General features: G+C 40.3%; 1 protein-coding gene across 5 annotated transcripts in view; it reads right to left on the bottom strand.

Moving 5' to 3' along the window:
- RPTOR (regulatory associated protein of MTOR complex 1) overlaps positions 1-18,375 on the bottom strand; it is a 160,169-nt gene extending 141,794 nt beyond the window's left edge. For 2 of the 5 annotated variants that reach the window (XM_087750829.1, XM_087750827.1), the window contains exons 1-3: positions 17,654-18,375; positions 3,535-3,637; positions 239-321 (exon numbers count right to left, since the gene is read on the bottom strand). In XM_087750829.1, coding sequence (XP_087606955.1) covers positions 239-321; positions 3,535-3,637; positions 17,654-17,815 — 348 coding nt within the window. In that variant the 5' untranslated portion in view covers positions 17,816-18,375. Of the gene's footprint in view, positions 1-238; positions 322-2,027; positions 2,349-3,534; positions 3,638-17,653 lie in introns of all 5 variants that reach the window. The other 3 variants (XM_087750825.1, XM_087750826.1, XM_087750828.1) reach the window with 2 other exon arrangements.

Here is an 18,375-nt window from a genome sequence, read left to right as displayed (position 1 = left end):
GCTTTAAACAAATACCCCAGACACGATCAAAGAAAGCGCTAGCCAAGAGGGGCATCAGCTAGAAAGACATGAAGTTTGACAGCTTGCAAGAATTTATTCACACTGATGGATGAAGGAAGCAACAAACGCTACAAGACCACGTAATGGACACATATCTTTGCTTTCTGTCTACGCTGAATGTTATCATGAAGGAGTATCACATCTATAGCTGCAGAGGGGAAGCCCAAGGAATACTTACTCTTGGCTGCCAGTTTTCATACTGCTTCTGTAAATTTGCACCAATGGTTTCCAGAGCTTTCTGAGGACCCATTGACAGAGGATCTAGGAAATACAATACAAATAAGTATTTTTGACCACAACTGAACCACTCAGCTTGACAAGAAGCAGAAATTATTTCCAATTCGATGTGCATTTAAACCTTTAGCTACTCCACATTACGTTTCTGTAAAATCCAGATCTACAACCTGGAAGACCAAAGTCTACAAAGCTTGAACACCACCCCCCTCTGCAGAAGAAAGAAGCCAAAAGCTTTCTGCACTTGCACTCTCCAGTGTTCTGCTTGCAAGAAAAATCGTTTAATGATGTTTTAATGCAGGTTCCTTTCATGCATTCAATTTCAAATTCATAAACATTACATTCTCCATGGAATTTACTTGGGTGCAATACACAAAAATTATCCCCAAATTCTTCACTCAAGTACAAATTAAAAACCATTAAAGACTCTCTTGCTAAGGCAATAAATACAGTTTTGTTTTGAAAAACAGGAGAGGCATAACGTTTGTTTCTTTTCATATTGAAAAAAGGTTTCTATAGTAAATAATGACAAAAATTTAAATTGGTTAAATATTTGATGATATACATTTGTTTCTTGATGAATGCAAAATCCTGCTTCATTTACTTCCATTGTGTACTGCTTCAGAGATTGTGTCATTTGTAATTTTTAAGTTAATTTTATCACTAATTACCACCATCCACACATACCAATACAATTTCAGCTTACGTGCATTATTCAAAAAAACATGGCCGTATAATTGACACTATTAACAAGTTTCAAAAAAACTAGAAGCTAATATTTTGCAATTTAATATAAATTATTTTAAAAGCATTTAACCAAATCAATGACGTTATTTTTTTTTAATCTTTACAATATTCTACCTCGTACCGTTAGAAAAAAAATATAATAAAGTAGGACGAAAGGCAGGATTTTAAGAGGGATTTTTCTTAAATGAATAAAAGCTGGGAGCTTATTTAACTTTTAGTACACTTTTGTAGAAAGATTTAAGGCAATGGGAGTATACCATTTACATTTTTCCAAAACAAACACGAGCAGTAGTAAACTGTCCGCTCAGCCGTCCAGAAGCCTGCCTACTTTCTTTGGCTCAGCTGCGGGTCTTGTTCCAGAAGCCTCGCCAGAGCCGTCTCCAGGACGGCCCGAGCACCCGCTCCCCGCTCCGGACCCTGCGGTTTCCACACTCGCTGACGTACCTTTTAGAAACCTCTCTGTATACTGCAGCAGACTTCGCTGCTCTGAACTGCAATAGTCCCCTTGCTGTTTAAGGCGAGCTTTGAGCAGATACCCTTCAGACATTGAACAGTAATTCCCCCAAAGTGTTCACACTGTCTCATAACATCTTTTGTTAGTTAATATGCCATTAGCTACTGCTCAAATTAAAAAAAGGAAACAAAAAAATAGCATAAACACATCAGATTTTTTTTTTTTTTGAGTCCTTCAAAAGGACCAAACTGAACTTCAGAAAAAGAAATTAAAAATACTCCACATGCACTTTGACAGCAGAGGAATGTAGTTCGTGGACTCTGGAGTGCCTTCAGAGTAATCAGCATTATTAACAATACTCTTTATACAAAAATAAAGTACACTGGTGCCATTCCAAGAGCCAAACAACGGATACAAATTATTTTCCTAAATATAGCTCATGCCACCACAGGCATTACGTGAGCTTTCAGCCTCCCTTGTTGAGTGTATAGATAAGGCTAGCGAAGGCCTGCAGATAGGTAGGCCAGGGTACCTTCGATATAATCACGGCATGAAGCTGTCCGTGCCTTGAACGGTGCCAGGTTGACACCGACACAGATGTCAGCTAAGGCTTAATTCTGGAGAAAACCAAAACGCTTCAGATGTCCTAAGGGTGCATCTGGAAGGTACGGTGAGAACTGCAACAGGCTTTTGTCTGAGACTGCCATGGCCGTTTGTTGCCAGAGTTCACAAGCTGGTGATCTCAGCTCAGTTGTAAACAGCAGCAATTGCACCAAAATGATTTCCACACTTTCTTGCACATCTGGCAAAGGCATCATGTTTCCACAAAACACACCATTAGCTTCTCTTGAGACTGTTGTGTAGAAGAAAATACAGCGGATATTTTTGCAATTACCTTTTTCAGAAATTTAAAGTTAGCTAGAAACGGAAATGAGTACTTGTGTATATATACGCACTAAAAATTTAATTTAAAAACTGCATTCAAAATTCTCTTTGTTGATGATAATCACTAATAACTTTATTTTAATAAATCTGCAATGCTCCTCATTCTCTTTGCTCTCTACTCGTGTATCAATGAGAAATGAGAGCTGTTCTCTCCACGGAATAGATGTATTCATTAGTGCATGCTCATGGCTTTTCTACTGCTTTAAAGTCATCAGCATTTTTAGGTTAAAAAAATGAGATGCTATGATTCATAAAGCAGGTAAGGCAAGGTTAGAAACAAGATGTTCTGAAAGTTTTTAAAGAAATTCCATTTGTGCAATGATTAATTTGCTTCCGCAGCCTATCCTAAACCCCAGAGTTTAGGAGTACAGTGCTCTGCATGTTACTTGCTGAAGACTGAACATTTTTAATTCCTAGATAAAAAAAAAACAAATTTCTCTTTTAGAAAGCTTTCTTACACAAGATATTTCCTTCTAATATTACTTCAGATTTGTCTCATCTTTATAATCAGCCTTGATCTCCAAAACCAAGGGAACTTTTCATTTCTTAACAAAAAAAAATAGGAATTTAGTCCAACACTGCATCAAAGTAGCAAGCTCATGTGTTGGAACTGCTGGCAAGACATCCTTGGGAATAATTCCAAGTCTTCTGAATTCATGATCCCAATTAAAATAGCCCCACAGCAGTCACCTCACCATGCAGTAAAGTCCATGCGTTTTACAGATTGTATGTTGCAGGGTAATTTTAAACCTTTGCAGATCACAGTACTCCAAAGTTGTTACTGCTCAGAGATTTCCTTAGATATTTATAAATCTACAACAATTAAAAGAAAGCTAAATAGCTAATTAACAGCTTTTTTTCCCTCATGCTGTCTCATTTTAGAATAAAGCAGGAGAGATGACCCACGGCAGCAGTTACTGCTGGACACTTAATTAACTCATAAAGACAGAGTGAAATCAGATGCCAGATTTCCTTTTGTTCACCCTAGTTTTAAGTCCAGGAAACACACAACTTTGAGTTTATCATATATGCTGTAACTCAGTATTTATAAGACTAATACAGTTAACGGGAGCTTGGAAGTTCTCAAGACTTACCGATCCAACACTCCAGACGGGCACAGGGAGTTGTTTTCACCACATCAGGAGGGTCCACACCAACATTTAGGCACAAAACTAAGGCAACACTAACAGTCTTCATCTGCAAAGACAGACAGTAAAATGCTTACTTAGTGTAGAAATGAAATCAATTTTCACTTGTGTTGAAATTTTACCACTACTATAACTTTTGAAGGGTTTCAACAAACCTTTGTTATCTGCTCTTTAACATGGACTATTTTAAGCAAGGCATGACTGATTACATTTTTCATTTTTTTAAGTAGAACAGTACTTAGATTTTACATTACTATTTTTATTATTATTTCCAGAGCCCATTCTTCTTTTATAGAGCATGGAAATGGATAGCACTGGACTTCTGCTACTCAAATTAGTCACTGTCCAACTGAAATACATTATTAAAACATGAGAATATGCTATTCAGGGTTCCTGATCGATATTAGAATATAGTATGTCCTCTCTAATATTAAAACTAAAAGCATTACAAGGGAAGAACTCCCAAGTGACCAACCAAACCATAACAAAACATTTAGGCTAGGTTTTTTTTGTTTTGTTTTCTTTACATGTTAGTTATCCTGGATGTTATTTTAGGACAAATCATCACTTGCCTCCCCCTATTCACACCATTCACACCACATTCACCCCTATTCACACTATTCACACCAAGAACGGAGGACAGGTTCTACATCAGGACAGAAATTCTGCAGCGTCCGCTCACTCCCATGTCTACGATGGGGAATCCGGAATAAAAAATTAGCAAGAAATCCTGTTAATGGCTTCATGCCAAAGTATGTTCTTGCTAACAAAACCCTGCAATCACGTAGGAGTTACTCATCCCCATAAGTTAACAAGGAGGAAGCAGCACTTTCCAGAATACAGATGAAAACAAGAAGCTGAACGGGGATTCCCTCCCTGGCATTCCACACGGGCTCCCAAAGGAGCACACATCGATCAGGTGAAAAGGTCCACAGCTGAAGTTTAGCACTAAGTCCATGTGCGCTAAGAGTACTTTATCAAAATTAAGAATAATACATAGAAAAAGTACAGTTACTGGCAAAATGAGGATCAGCTGCAAGACGCAGCCAGGTCCTCCAAAGCCGAGAGCGGTCAGGTAGCCCTGAGGCAACACCACCAAGACTCGGATGCCTGCAGCCAAACCCAGGGGCTCCCAGTGGAGAGCAGATGTCCATGCTGACAACCAACCCGATTCATTCCGCTCCCCCTGGAAGTCTTTTCCATCCTCCTCCCCCTCTATCTGCTTCTCTTATCTTTTGCTTTCATCCCTCTCTTCCCCTCACTTATTTTAACACCAAACTGCTACCCTCAAAAATAAATTGTACCAGCAATTGTCAACACTTTTCACGTTGCTCACACACATCTCACCCTTCCCTCTCGTTTTTTGCTTTGTTTAGAAAATACTTTCATCTGGATGCAGGGCAACTGTCGCCCTGGTTTTCCAGAACCCAGCACAAAGGTCTCACTGGTGGTTCACTACAAGAACAACTCCAATAAAAACCACCCTACAGCAGCTGCAACAAAACCCCAATATGTCTACAAATGTAACAGACACACATGACATTGTCCACAAGAAGTGCACCCAGTTAAAAAAAGTTACTTCAACATCCAAATACCTGGAGGTATTTAAAAGACGTGTAGATGTGGTGCTTAGGGACGTGGTTTAGTGGTGGGCTTGGCAGTGCTGGGCTTATGGTTGGATTTGACCTTAAGGGTCTTTTCCAACTTAAATGATTCTATGATTTTCAAGGTAACAAAATAACACCCAGCAGTAGTAGAAGGAAGAATAGTTCCACAATTTTTCAATTCATCCAGTAGAAAATTTGTATGTTATAAAAAATGGGCTGATTTTTAAAGGTGATCAGAGACGACCTGGAAGCTCCCTGCACCTTCAGTTACCAGGAGATCCATTACTGGGCTCTGTGAACAGATGAGCTCACACACAATGCAGGCTGCCGTACGTAAGCAGGAATGGATGAAAATAGTTCCCCTTAGTCTTAAAACCTAAGGGACAGATTTTTAAATGCTTTCTACCCAGTAAAACAGATGCCTGGCACCCAATACTTCAGTGCCTTATTTTTCCTCAGCAAGAGCACCTGGCTTTCTTCCTGCTCACCTATTTCATGTGCAGTATTGACTATTGCACCAATGAAAACATCATGTTACTTCGATATTGCAATAAATACTTATTACAACATGCAATTTGAAACCTTTCTATTCCTTTTGAGAAGATAACAAAAGCTAAGGAAAGAATTTCATTTGGAAAGCAACACCTTTCAAGATTATTATTCAGTGTCATCTTTTCCTGCCTTCCATTTCCCAAAACCCATCGAATATGCTTAAAACAGAGGCACACAGTTCCTGTTGAGACATTTGGCTTGACTCACCTGCGCACCAGGCAAAGATAAGAAGTGAATCACATTTAAGAACAGACCTTAAATAGGTAACTCTTTACTATTCCAAGCAGCATGGAAGTGTTATGTACCAACTATGCACATTTGTTGAGACTGTTAGTGCTCAGCAGTACGACCTGGGAGAAAAAAAAAAAAACATAATAAACCCCCCCCCCACACACACACACAACCACAAAACATCTGACCATTCCAGAACTACTTGCATTGACTGAGGTTTAACCTGCACACAAGGACACCTTTTCAGTATGGTACATCCACCGCCAGCTCACACAGCCTTGGAAAAAACATGGTGCTGCAGGGGGCTGAACGGCACAAACACCCCTAGAAGTAATCACACGCTAGCAAACAGGCACTAAAAACCCAGAAGGAAACAAGAAAACTGCAGGACAAAATAACTTATTAGAAGTGAAACCATACAAATCATTCTTTCAAGAGAAACTATCCTGCCAAACAATCTTTTCTGTCTCATTTATTTATTGTTTCCCATTTGCGGTCTAATACTGACTTATTTTTCAATATTTCACTAGTAATGTCTGATCTGTGACTTATGCTGAACAGGCTGACATTTATTTTCTATTCCCAAGTTCTGTGTTTTAAATAAGCATTTCTCCTTGAAATCAGACAGCAAACTGGTAATGAAAAGTAACAGTCTAACTGATCCCAGAAACAAATGGGGTTATTTCCCCTCTGCCTACCTCCCCACAAAGGACGTAAAGTATTATACTTCACGACTATTTGTTCTGCTAATAAAGAGCACATCTTCAGTAAGAATTACAACTTGCTCATACTCCCCTCTGACTCCTACTCGACATCCATCTATGATGTTGAATCATTACAGATCAAAAGAAAACCTGAGGCCAAGAAACCAAATAATGCTTTTCACATTTCTAAACTCTTTTGGAACATGCTACCAGAAACTTCATAGCATATTTAAAGCTTCTTAATACAAGAAGTACTAGGACATTCTCATCTGTCATTAAGACAGTGGAAATTTTCTTTTCTACATTTCAAGAATATATCCACCAGAATACATTTCAATGGATTTTTGTTAGAGTTAAAAAATGAAGCTTAAGAATATTTGGCAAGCTTCTAGGAAAACCAATATCCAAAATGCTTTCTCAGCAAAGGCTCAAGTTCAAAACCATAGAAGCTCTTACTGTGGACTCTTCCTATATAGTGTAATTTGTATGGAGAAAAAAAAAAAACTGGATACAATTCACAACACTATTGCAGCCAATTTAAAATGATTTAATAACTCTGGGTCACAACCTGCAATACTTAAATGGCAAAATCCACTTGGTCAAAAAGCTCTTCCTGAGAAGTAACAGTATTGAATTCAAACCCTAAATCCATCAGAAATGGGAGTAAGTGAACAGAGGTAGTTCTGTGTCTATTCAGAAGAAAAGATGCTTATTTAAGCATTTGACATTAAAATTTACAAATTATACTAAAGATAGAGAACTTGTAAAATATTTTTAATTCACCTCTTGCTTCGTTTTGAGACAAAACAGATTTGCAGATGAGACAGTAACATTACCAGTAGGTATCTCAAACCAAAATTACTGTGATTTCTGCAGTTATTTTCAGCTACAAAAAAAAAAGCATTACATTATCTTCATGTGAATGGTTTTGATTGAAAACCTGAAATTCTATCATCACAGGGAGCCCAACTTATCCTATTGTAGCATACCTGAAAGTAATTCCAGTCCAGACTAACTGAGACGCACCACTTCATCAGTCGCTTAAGTTTTGTTATAGGCTAAGTAAGAGCAGGGTTAGCAACTAAGAAGAGAGTCATATAACTGTTTTATCCTCTGGTTCAAGTAATACTAAGAACAAGTCAGTCAACCAATTTACGAGAAATTTTGCATTTTGTGGTAAGACCTTCACCTAACATTTCTGAATGGACATTTGAAAACCCATAAATATTTTATTTCTACACTGCAATTTTCAAGCTGAAAAATTTCTGTTTAAACATTACACAGATGAACACTCAACCGTTATAACCTGCCTGGTTTTATGCCAATAAGTTAAAATTGCTTCTGTGAGTTAATACAAACACAAGATTAGGTCAGCATTAGACATAAAAATATATGCTGCTACATTATTTTACAGAGCTGAGGGTGAACTTATCAGCATTAAATACAAATACTGGGACAGATTTCCAGACTGAGAAATCCTCGTACCCGCCTCATTTGGGAATCCTCACTGGCTAGCAGGCTCAATTCTGCCTGCTCATTCAGTAAATTCATGCCCTTCCTAAAGACTTTTTTTGGACGTTTTTCTCTATAGACATTTACACAGATTTAGTACAAGCCTCTCAACCAAAAGGCAAAACCAGCTAGGTGTTCCACAGATAACTCTAAAATGTTAACTGTTCTAGAGACATGCCGTTAAATACCTCAACAAGGAGTTGTCTAAACACTGGGCAGTCACAGCAATATTTAGCAACATGAAACATTGTTCTCCCTTTGGAGTTTCAGTTACAGCTCATTCTGCAACACCCAGAAAACCATGTTTTCTCTTTCCCAAGCTTTTATACATCGCACCCACGCCCGGCAGGCTTTCTCACAGCAAGGTGGCCTCTTGGAGCAAGCCGCATGCTTAACTGGAGTGGGGTTCTTCTGGGGGCGACAGGACCCATGGCAGATCAGCCACGGGGGGAGATGGGCATCCTGAACTCTCTCGCAACTTCCCATTTCAGGCTCCCGGCTAAGAGGAGGCAAGTAGCAACACTTTGTCCGGCTGCTCTCCAACAGCACAGGTATCATTTCCAGGGCTTAGGCACAAAACGCACCACTGAGGAATGCCAGTTTGCAAATCAGCTGGTGAAAAGGCTGAAAATTTTGAACAGGCAGACAAAACCTTGACCCTCCTGGTCCACTTGATCACACAAGTGCACACGAAAACAAAGAAAAGTTTCTGAAGGGAGTGACTCAGAATGTATCCCACGTGTACGTGGCTTATCTCTACCCGGCGAACAGGCAGAACGAACACAGATCCTTGCCGCAGGAGCGGCGTCCGTTTGCACATTGCCCTTTGAGCAGCCACTCACACCATCAAGCTCTAATTTGGTACCCTTCCACACTCATTTCGCACCACACTGCAGGAGATGATTGAGAATCAAGTGTTTTTCTTTTTTAACCTATCTTGCCTTTAGCAGGTCAAATACCAAAAGAAGAGAGATGTGCCAGTCCTCTTCAGCTCACTTGTAACATTTGCAAGGTAAAACATCTAAAAAGGAAGAGCTTTCACTTTCAAGGAAGTTTTTTTTATACAAAGTTTAAGAGAAATAAATTGTTATGAAAAAAAAAATAATCTCAGTGTGCTTCTCCACAGCAATACAAATAGTAGAATGCAAAGAAATACTTCAAGTTAACATTAATAATTCAACACCTCTGCAGGTAGTCTTCAGCCATCTGTAGCCCAAAAGGTCGGTTCTTGCTGTGACAGCATACACTAGATTCCTAGATCAACTCCTCGTCAGTGTTTGTTTTCCTTCTCTAACCTCTGTATTCTGCAATAATACTATGAATTTTCTTCAGAGGTTTATTATGTCCAACATGTTCGTTTACCCAGTGAATGCAGCTACTACACAAAGTTCAAGAGCAGTCAGTAATGCTAACACAGCGCCTCATAAAACAGACTTTTAACTGCTGGCTTCACTATTTACTTTACAAACACTGCTTACACTTGTAGATTAATTACTACTATCAATCAATACCCAAGATAAACATATACACTTTCTATTTACTTGCTCCGAGAACAGTGTGCATCTCCTCTGACAGGGAATAATATCAACTGACATGCTATGGCCCGGCGACCTCAGCTTCTGAAGGTGCCCTTGGAGATCAAAGGTAATGGTGCATGACAGAACTGCTCTTAAGATTAAAACCTCCAAAGTCAAGTAGGCTGACTCACTCTGCCATAGCAAAGCATCAAAATATTGCCTTGAAACCACTGCTTAGATGCATATGACCAAAATGGTGTTTTCTTGTCCCTGCCAATCATTTCTTATAAATAATGAAAAATAATAGTAAGCAAATATTTTACTTCTATGATCTTTGCTTTCTTTATACAATATGCAAAAAGAATCAACAAGAGGCATTTCCTAGATGTTATTCCTCATTTGATCTGCGACAATGGCTCTCCTTCTCACCTCAGCACAACTGCCTATCTGCTTTGCATTCTGCACAGGCTTCTTTTCATCATTCCACCACGTTCCCACTCCTGTCTAGCACCATCTTTAAAAAGGTGTCCATCTTCCTATGCATTGACTTACTTCCTCATCTTCAGATCTTCCTTACGAACTAGTATTTCAAATTATTCCTGGAAGACATTTTTAGATCTTTAACAAGTCAATACTACATTCTATACAACATACATTTGATCAGGAGTCACGCTGTCCCCTTTAAGTGGCGTCCCCGAGCTACAGCCAGCTCCACTAAATTAAAATAACTTTTTAAAATAGGAAGTTTCCTGAGCTTACAGGAGCAAGTAGGAGAAAATGATAAGGACAAGATCAAGTCCATAATTTCATTTTTATGTTCCTGACGCTTCAGCTGAAGATGTTTGGTTGTATTTGAGAGCCATATGGTACAGAACATTGTCCCTCTGCCTAACCTGATTGCTTCAGGGGCTTTAAATTTCTTACTGCTAATGTGCCGTGGAAGAATGGGAGAGAGCAGAGGAATCACTGAGGGAAGACTATCAGGCTTCTCAGAGCAAACCATGCTGTAGACCGTGCCCCTTGAGGCTTTGGCAGACTATGGGGAAGTCAAGCAGAGGGACAGCCACGAAGGCAGAGCTCCATCCAGACGGCAGGCTGGACAGAGAGGGACGGAGTGACTCACATCATCGCTTTTACCATAGACTATTTTACACACCTCTGAGGCACCGTTCTGCAGAGCACAGCACTAATTACAGTGCCGCTCTCATCCCCTACCCAACAAAAGCTACTCTGGCTGTAGATCACCCTGCCACAACACAGCAAAAACAAACAAACAAATACAAGTACAGAAGTAAAAATACTGGTGGGGTTGTCACTGGTAGAAGCGCTAAGACAAAAAGGTAAAAAGGAACTCTTCAGGCCCTCAGGCCATCTGCCACCTATTGTATCCCACATCACAGCTTTGTATTAAAGAATGCCATTATCAGGAATCTGGTTTTGTTAAGCGTTTCATTAGATAATTTATCTGAAGTACACAGAAGAATAGAAGAGCAAGACAAACATCTTGAGTTTATCAAATGTACTTGGAAACGCCAGTTAAAGCTATGAGACACAGAGAACAATCAATAGCCTCCCTCAGTTATCCATGGCCATGCTATGCTAACAGTCACCTTTGGAAACGTTCAAGGGTAGAAGATCAGCACAGCAGCAAGCCAATTAAAACAACATTTCAGAGAGAAAAACACAACCAAACCCCCAAAACTTCCCTGAAAACCTACATAACCCCTGGAGACAAACAAAAATGAAACTCCGAGGAAGCCTGGTGCCCTTGAATTTCTCTATCTACACAAAGGCAGAGACAAGAAATGCAAGAGCCAGAGAAGCATTAACAAAACATTTCCAAAACGCTCACATAACCTTCAGTCTCTCAACTATCAAAACATACACAATGCCAAAATAAAGAAGTGGTAGTTGTCAGCAGAACAGATGTTTCACAGCTTTCTCCACAAGAGCTTCATGCGAAGCAGCTCGCTACCATCTGGCAATTTACCACTGCAGTAGGGTTCTACCAATGTTTATTAACATTTGCCACACTTGAGAAATTAGAGGAAAAGCCTCATACAATGATAAATATTTTTTAATTAAAGTATGCGGTTTGCAATAACAGTCCAGCACTTACGCACATCTTTCAAGGTGTATATTGTTTTCATTGCCTGCTATTCACAGGCCTTTCAAATTGCTACAAACGTGCTGGGGGGGGGGGCAGGAGGGTAATTAGCCACTACAACATATATATTGATTTTAAGTAGCAATAATTGCCTAACTCCTCTCCAAATACCATATGCTTAGTAGCGCAGCAACACCAGCCTCCAAGACTGCCCTAGTCTCCACGACAAAAAAATGAAGCCCATTATATATAATATCTATTCTCTCTTTGCATTTTTTTGAATGGAGAAACACAGATATAATTATTTTCTGTCATTCCAATTGCTAACGGTGAAATCTCTCCCCACTCTAAAATTATCTTTGCACGTGATAATGTTGTCAGCTCCTTTCCCACACATTACGCTGCACTTCTATCACTTATTACTCATATTGCAAATGCAATTACAATGAAGCACTCTCAGGGAGCTATTTAAGGGAATAAGACTCCTGGACATTTCTGTATATTAAGCCATTAAAATTTTAGATTTACAAAAACTATTTTCTTTCCCGTCTAACTGGCAAAAGCAGAAATTCACAAATGTGCAAATTCACAAATGTGCATTTACTCCCTGTGCTCAACCATCATAAAAATACTTATTATCTTGCAAAAAGTCCTCACAACAATATTATGAAAAATCAAATCCTGGATATGCTCAGTATAAGAAATTACATAAACTAATGGAGTTATCCTAATGCTCCACCAAAGCTAATCAAGTATACAACAGAAGTTAAAGCCTAATGCCCTCCATAGCAAAATACTAAATTACCACATCATCATCCTATCATTAGCATGGTTTGATTAAAGTAGACACAATAGCTGTGGTATTGGAAGAGATTAAGTAGAGCGTTCACGGGAAGTACGGATGGCACTGCCAGTAACTACCAAATAAGATTCATTTTACATCCCATAGATCTCAGCTGAAGTGAGAAAATTCATAGGATGACAGAGATTGACTTGAGTTGAAGACTTCGGTGTTTCCTACTGGTGTACAAAGGTAAGATCTTTTTCTTTCAAAATATGTGACTAGCTGTACTCTTCAGAGCTGTTAATCAAAGTCGTCTCTCAGCTTAGACATAAAAACATTTGTAGATAGTGGTAGAGAGAGCGCAAGCTTTCCACCTCTATCCAATCAATACACAACCATCCTAATTCAAAATTATCTTTGTTCTAGGTAAGAGAAGATATAAATCTATAACTTAGATGACGGTGCTCATTACTTAGAGCAGGGGGGTAAGTTTGGAGAGAAGCTAGGCTTTTTTGTTTTCTTTTTAAAGACATTTGTAACCCAGCAGGTGCCCTCTCAATGCTACCACTCAATTCACACACCTCACTGGACAGCAATTGCCACTTTTAGCAACTATTGACCTAAAATGGATTTCAACCACTGACCTAGAAGAGAGAGAGATTCACACCATTACCATTTCTCAGGGCCACACCATAGCATCAAAGCAAAGTGCTCCAAGCTAGTCTTCCTAAGAGTTTATTTTCATACCAGGGGAAGAACGGAAACTACGTATCATTTGGGTTAGATCCCAGACTATTTACTGGGTTACGAGTTTCCTAAACATGAACATAGTTGATAGTCTGTGATCATGCACAAGCAAACAGAAAACAAACATTTAAGACGGAATAAGTCAAACTAAAGTGAAGGCTGCTGCCAAAACACAAACTCCCACCCTCTCCCCCCGCCAGATTCCTGCTGCCTTATTTCAGCTCACAACAAACACACTAAACTAGATGAGAAGAGAGGGGGGCGATGAGCCTCCAGCGCTCTAAGAGCAAGCAGCAGCCAAGCCACGTCCGTTACAAGAGTGCCTGGAAAGCTTCCTTAGATTGAAACAACTATTTCAACCTGAAGTGACGCACGCAAACTTCCAACGCTATTATCCTTCATTAATTTCCTTCGACACATGAAACATTCACCGTGCAAGCAGGTAAACTCTGCTCATCTGAATTAAGCACATTTGTATGTGGTCCTGCTTTAATCTGCATTTCCATAGACACCTAATTGTGTATTCCTCTTCTCATAAAAACAGGATTTAATTCTCACCTAGCAAGTTATGAGGCAGCAGGAAAAAAAAGTTAAACTATTACAACCACCTTTGTTGCTCTCTGCTTATTGTAGAAATCAATATAAGTACAGCAATCTTAATTTAAATATTCTGAATTTAGTAGCAACTTGTCAGTAAAACCTGGTGTATTTTAAATCTTTTTATTTAAATTAAGTTTCATGATTTGGTTGCTACTGAGGCTGTGAGATTTAATTCAATACACAAAGCATAATTCCAACCCTCTTGTGTTAAAAATATTCTTTAAATAAATAATAGATCAAAGCAGTGTCACTTTGATGGCATACGTAGTCCACAAAAGCAGGAGACGAAGGATTAAATGTTTTCAGAGCAGTCCTTCTGGATGAAAGGGGGGGGGCGGCAAGTGAACGTTCACTTATTTTACCTAGATTTACCACTCGTTACTTTTCTTATTTGATTCTTTCCTCTTATTAGAGTCCTGCCTTCTAAAGAACCTTCAAGTTCATATAAACTCTGGGGGTTTTAGAGCAACGAAGCAAGATGAAAAAAAAGAGTCACTCCATGCCCAAATCTTAGTGAGTCATTTCCTCCAACTATAGTAAAGCTAGGATCACTCCCTAGGACTACTGAAGATGATGAATAAGGGCAACATCTGCCACTGCTTGTGTTTTTTCATGATTCACAGGGAAAAAATGCCACAGATTTACCTGCAACTCAGGCAAATAGAGACTTGTTTTAATTAACCTTTGAGAATTTCTTGATTTAGAGATACGCTGGTGTGTTTAAACACAGATAATGGTTCCCATCCTAAGCTTTGACAAGGTAATTTATCAAATTCAAAAAAATGGAATGCTTTCCACACTCTCCACTCACACCAAGAGGTATATCCCCTCCAGCCCTCAAGAAAATCTCTTCAATAGCATCTCCAAGACAAGAGCACATCTGAAGTCAGTCAGACCTGGCTTGTGGAAAAAGGAGGCAAGAGACAAGAAAAAGAAGGTAAAGTAAATTGGGGAATGCGATAGACCCGCAGTCAGATTGAGACCGGAGGGAAGCGACTACATGTTGCTTTTAATTAGACTAGCAGCTGTAGAGAGACATCAGAGGCCTTGAATGCTGACTAAAACAAGCATGGCTGCAACACAAAATTCTGATCGCTGGGGAATAATGCTCTAAAGCAAGAGAAAAGAAAGAGAGGAAACTTTCTGAAGACAGCTTAAACAACAAGATGAGAGAAATAATTCATTTATAATGCCAGAGAGCATATAACAAAACAGTTAAGTGAAATCAGAAAAAGGAAAAAAAAAAAAAAAAAAAAGAAAAAATCAACAAAAGGTCAGTATACTTCCTGACAGTAAAGGCTGACAGATTACTGCCTATCTTCCCTCACACTATTATTCCAAAATGCTTCATAATAAACCCCCCACAAATCTCAAGTTCCTGCATTTTTATTAAGGCACTTGATTTGCTGGACAAACCCGTTACACTCAAACTGCCATTTTCAGTTGGTCTACGTGAAAACACCAGCAGCATCAACTAGCAAGCTAGTCTTCTACCTTCCGTTCGCGTAACACAACGTCAAACCAGATTACGTGACTTTATGAACTATTTTGCAGGATTAACCTAACTTGAGTTAGCTTGGGGAAAATATTTAACAAACGTCATTTTCCATACAGAAATCTAAACACCGCATCTTCAGACCCCTTCCTTCACCATTTGAAGTTCTGATAAGTTTGCTGTATCGCATCAAATGCTAAGGAGACATCCAATGATAGCTAAAAAGTTGAATAAAATACAAGACATGAAAAATAACTGTTAAGATTTAAAAGTAATGAGCATTCCTAAACCAGCTTCTCTTCCTCTCTCAGGTGTCTTTATGTGCTTTCTATGTATTCCTATGAATCTGTTCTTAAGCAAAAAGTAATTATACACAACGGCAAGTTTGTCCAAACAATACCTGATAAAGCTGTCCAGATACAAATGACACATGAGCAGCATCACTGACCCTGATATAAAGAAAAGTTATTTGATTCAAGCTGACAGTGAAAACAGAAAGACTAAACAGAAAATGTCAGATTTGCTCTTATTTTCCTCATCTATAAAAATAAGACTCAATATCTTGGAGAATGATTCAGGGCCTGATTTCGCTAAGCTCATTCACAGCGAGTAGCACACTATGTCATGATAAGCACACCATTCACAGCACAGAAGACTCAGAAGAAGAAACTGCCACTCCATAGGAGTAAGGATGGTAGACGCTGGGCTGCGATGATCACTGTAACCACTGCTCTCACCCCTTCATTGAAATGATTCTCTTCGGCTGGAACATGCATATGAAACATTTAACAACAAATACGGAGAAGACAGCTGATTACTACCACTTTACTCATGCTTATGCTGTACAACCTATTGATTATCTTGATCAAGTCAATGTCATTCCCAATTTAGAAAAAGACAACTTTGCAGATTAGGAAATAAGTGAGCAGGAAGCTTCACAGGAAAGCAGAGGGATCACTAAAATAGACAAGCAAGCTCATCACACCTCCACAGTCTACTAGAGAAAAATCTCTTCTTTGCCAAAATCCTTTAAAGACGACATACCACAAAACTTTGTGTTCTGTGGCTCATTTAAAATTATATCCAAAAAAACCCCTCAATTCAATCCATTAATGATCTGCCAAGTCAAATTTTCAGTACACAATTCTATTCAGTCAAATGATTCTGGTTCAGCCAGAGCCTTCCCAGAACTTCTGAGAACGATAACCATTTAGGTGAACACCCCTCTAGGAACATTTAGGCTCACGTATAGCATCCGCATGCCTGGTCATAATGCCTCTGGAAAGAAATTACAGGATGGAGTTTCAACACCAGTTCCCAAGTTGTTCTATAGTATTACAAGAGGGATCATAAACATAACAGAAATTTTGTCATGAAAAAAACCTCATACATATTCATAAACACAAAGTTATGGGAAAAATAACTTTGAGACCTAAGGAATCCCGTAACCCAAAGCAGATTCCAAGAATAGAATGAGGGGAGCTGATTATCCATGGCATTTCTTAGGTGCTTTGTTTATTCGCTTTTAACTTAAATATTTAAGTTGGGACACAGATGCAACACAGGATTCAAGACACTCTGGCAGGGATCTTTCTTTGACACACTTGGCTTTATCAGTTTAATATGCAAAATAGATCCAAAGAAAAGAGAAGCACCTTGCTTTAATACAGTAAGTGCTTCATCTAATAACTATTTTCTGCCTCCAAAATCACATAATCTCAGTTTCCCCACAAATTAATGTCTTAATTTTATATTCCACATAACATGCTGGTGGCAAACTTCAAAACCACAAAGCTTCCCTGCATCTTCACCACTAGACAATTGTAATGACTACGTTTATTGCACCTTGTGCTTGCTTCATTAACCTGCTGATCCAGGGAGCTCTTTAAGACCTCATTAGTTTTATTGTCTTTCCTGAAACACACCAAGTACCCAAATTTCATTTAGAAAGCTTAAATGAGGGAGCTACTCAAAGAGTGTATTACCATTAGCTTGGAATTAGTACTTTTGCCCCATCTGCATGTTTGCTTCCCGTAATACCATATGACAGGCACACAAACTAAAGGCAAGTTAGACTATAGGATCAAATACCCAGCTGAACACAGACTCCTGCTTGAAGTGCAGCAGCCCTCTGAGCACTTACTCCTCCCTTTTCACCACCTGTCCCCCCCACTCCTCCTCCAAAACCCATCCTGCCCTTGAGCATTACCCGGTCCTTCATCCTCCAGCTCTGAGCCAAAGACTTGGAGCCTTCGATCTTCTCACAATGCCTTTTCTTCATGAAGGCCAGAGGCAAGTTCCAGTCAGTCAGGTCAGACTCATCCTCCTCCCCAAGCCCCAGAAGAGGCGACTGCAGCATCTCAGACTCCATCAGAGGGGAAGTGCCAGGCAACAAGTGAGCAGCAATCTCCGGCCCAGCACGCAGCGGGGGACGAGGGATCCCTCCGGCGGGTGGAAGCGCGGAGGCGGGCTGGCGGGGGGGAGGACGGGGCAAGGGCAGAGGGAGGCTCCTTTCCCAGGTGTGCAGGTAAGGACGAGCCCGGGGGAAGCAGCGCCTTCCACCTGGCGACTCTCCTCCTCCTCCGCCGCCCGCAGACAGCAGCCCCGACCGGGCTCCGAGGAAGGCGGCGCCTCCCGGCCCCGCGGAGGGCCGAGGTGCCGGCGGGGACCGGGCCCCGGGCCTCCACTCGCGCCTCTAGCCCCGCGGGCCCTGCACTCTCTGCGGCGGGAGCCGCGCCCGGCCCATCGCGGCTCCCAGCTCCCTCGCACACCGGCGGGCCGAGAGCGGATCGGCGAGCTGCGGACCGGGAGCGGGCGGGAGGAAAAGGGGAGACTCGTCCCGCGGCGCCGGAGAGCCCGACTCCTCTCACCACCACATCAAGGAGGCGGCCATCTTCCCCCGGCCCACAATGCACCGCGCTACGGGCCGCC

The sequence above is a fragment of the Nipponia nippon genome, unplaced genomic scaffold (genome assembly GCF_047370975.1).
Source record: "Nipponia nippon isolate SJK-2023a ecotype South Korea unplaced genomic scaffold, ASM4737097v1 scaffold_14, whole genome shotgun sequence".
Taxonomy (NCBI): Eukaryota; Metazoa; Chordata; class Aves; order Pelecaniformes; family Threskiornithidae; genus Nipponia; species Nipponia nippon.
The sequence above is the reverse complement of the archived record's forward strand: the minus strand, read 5'-3'. Positions and strand labels throughout refer to the sequence as shown.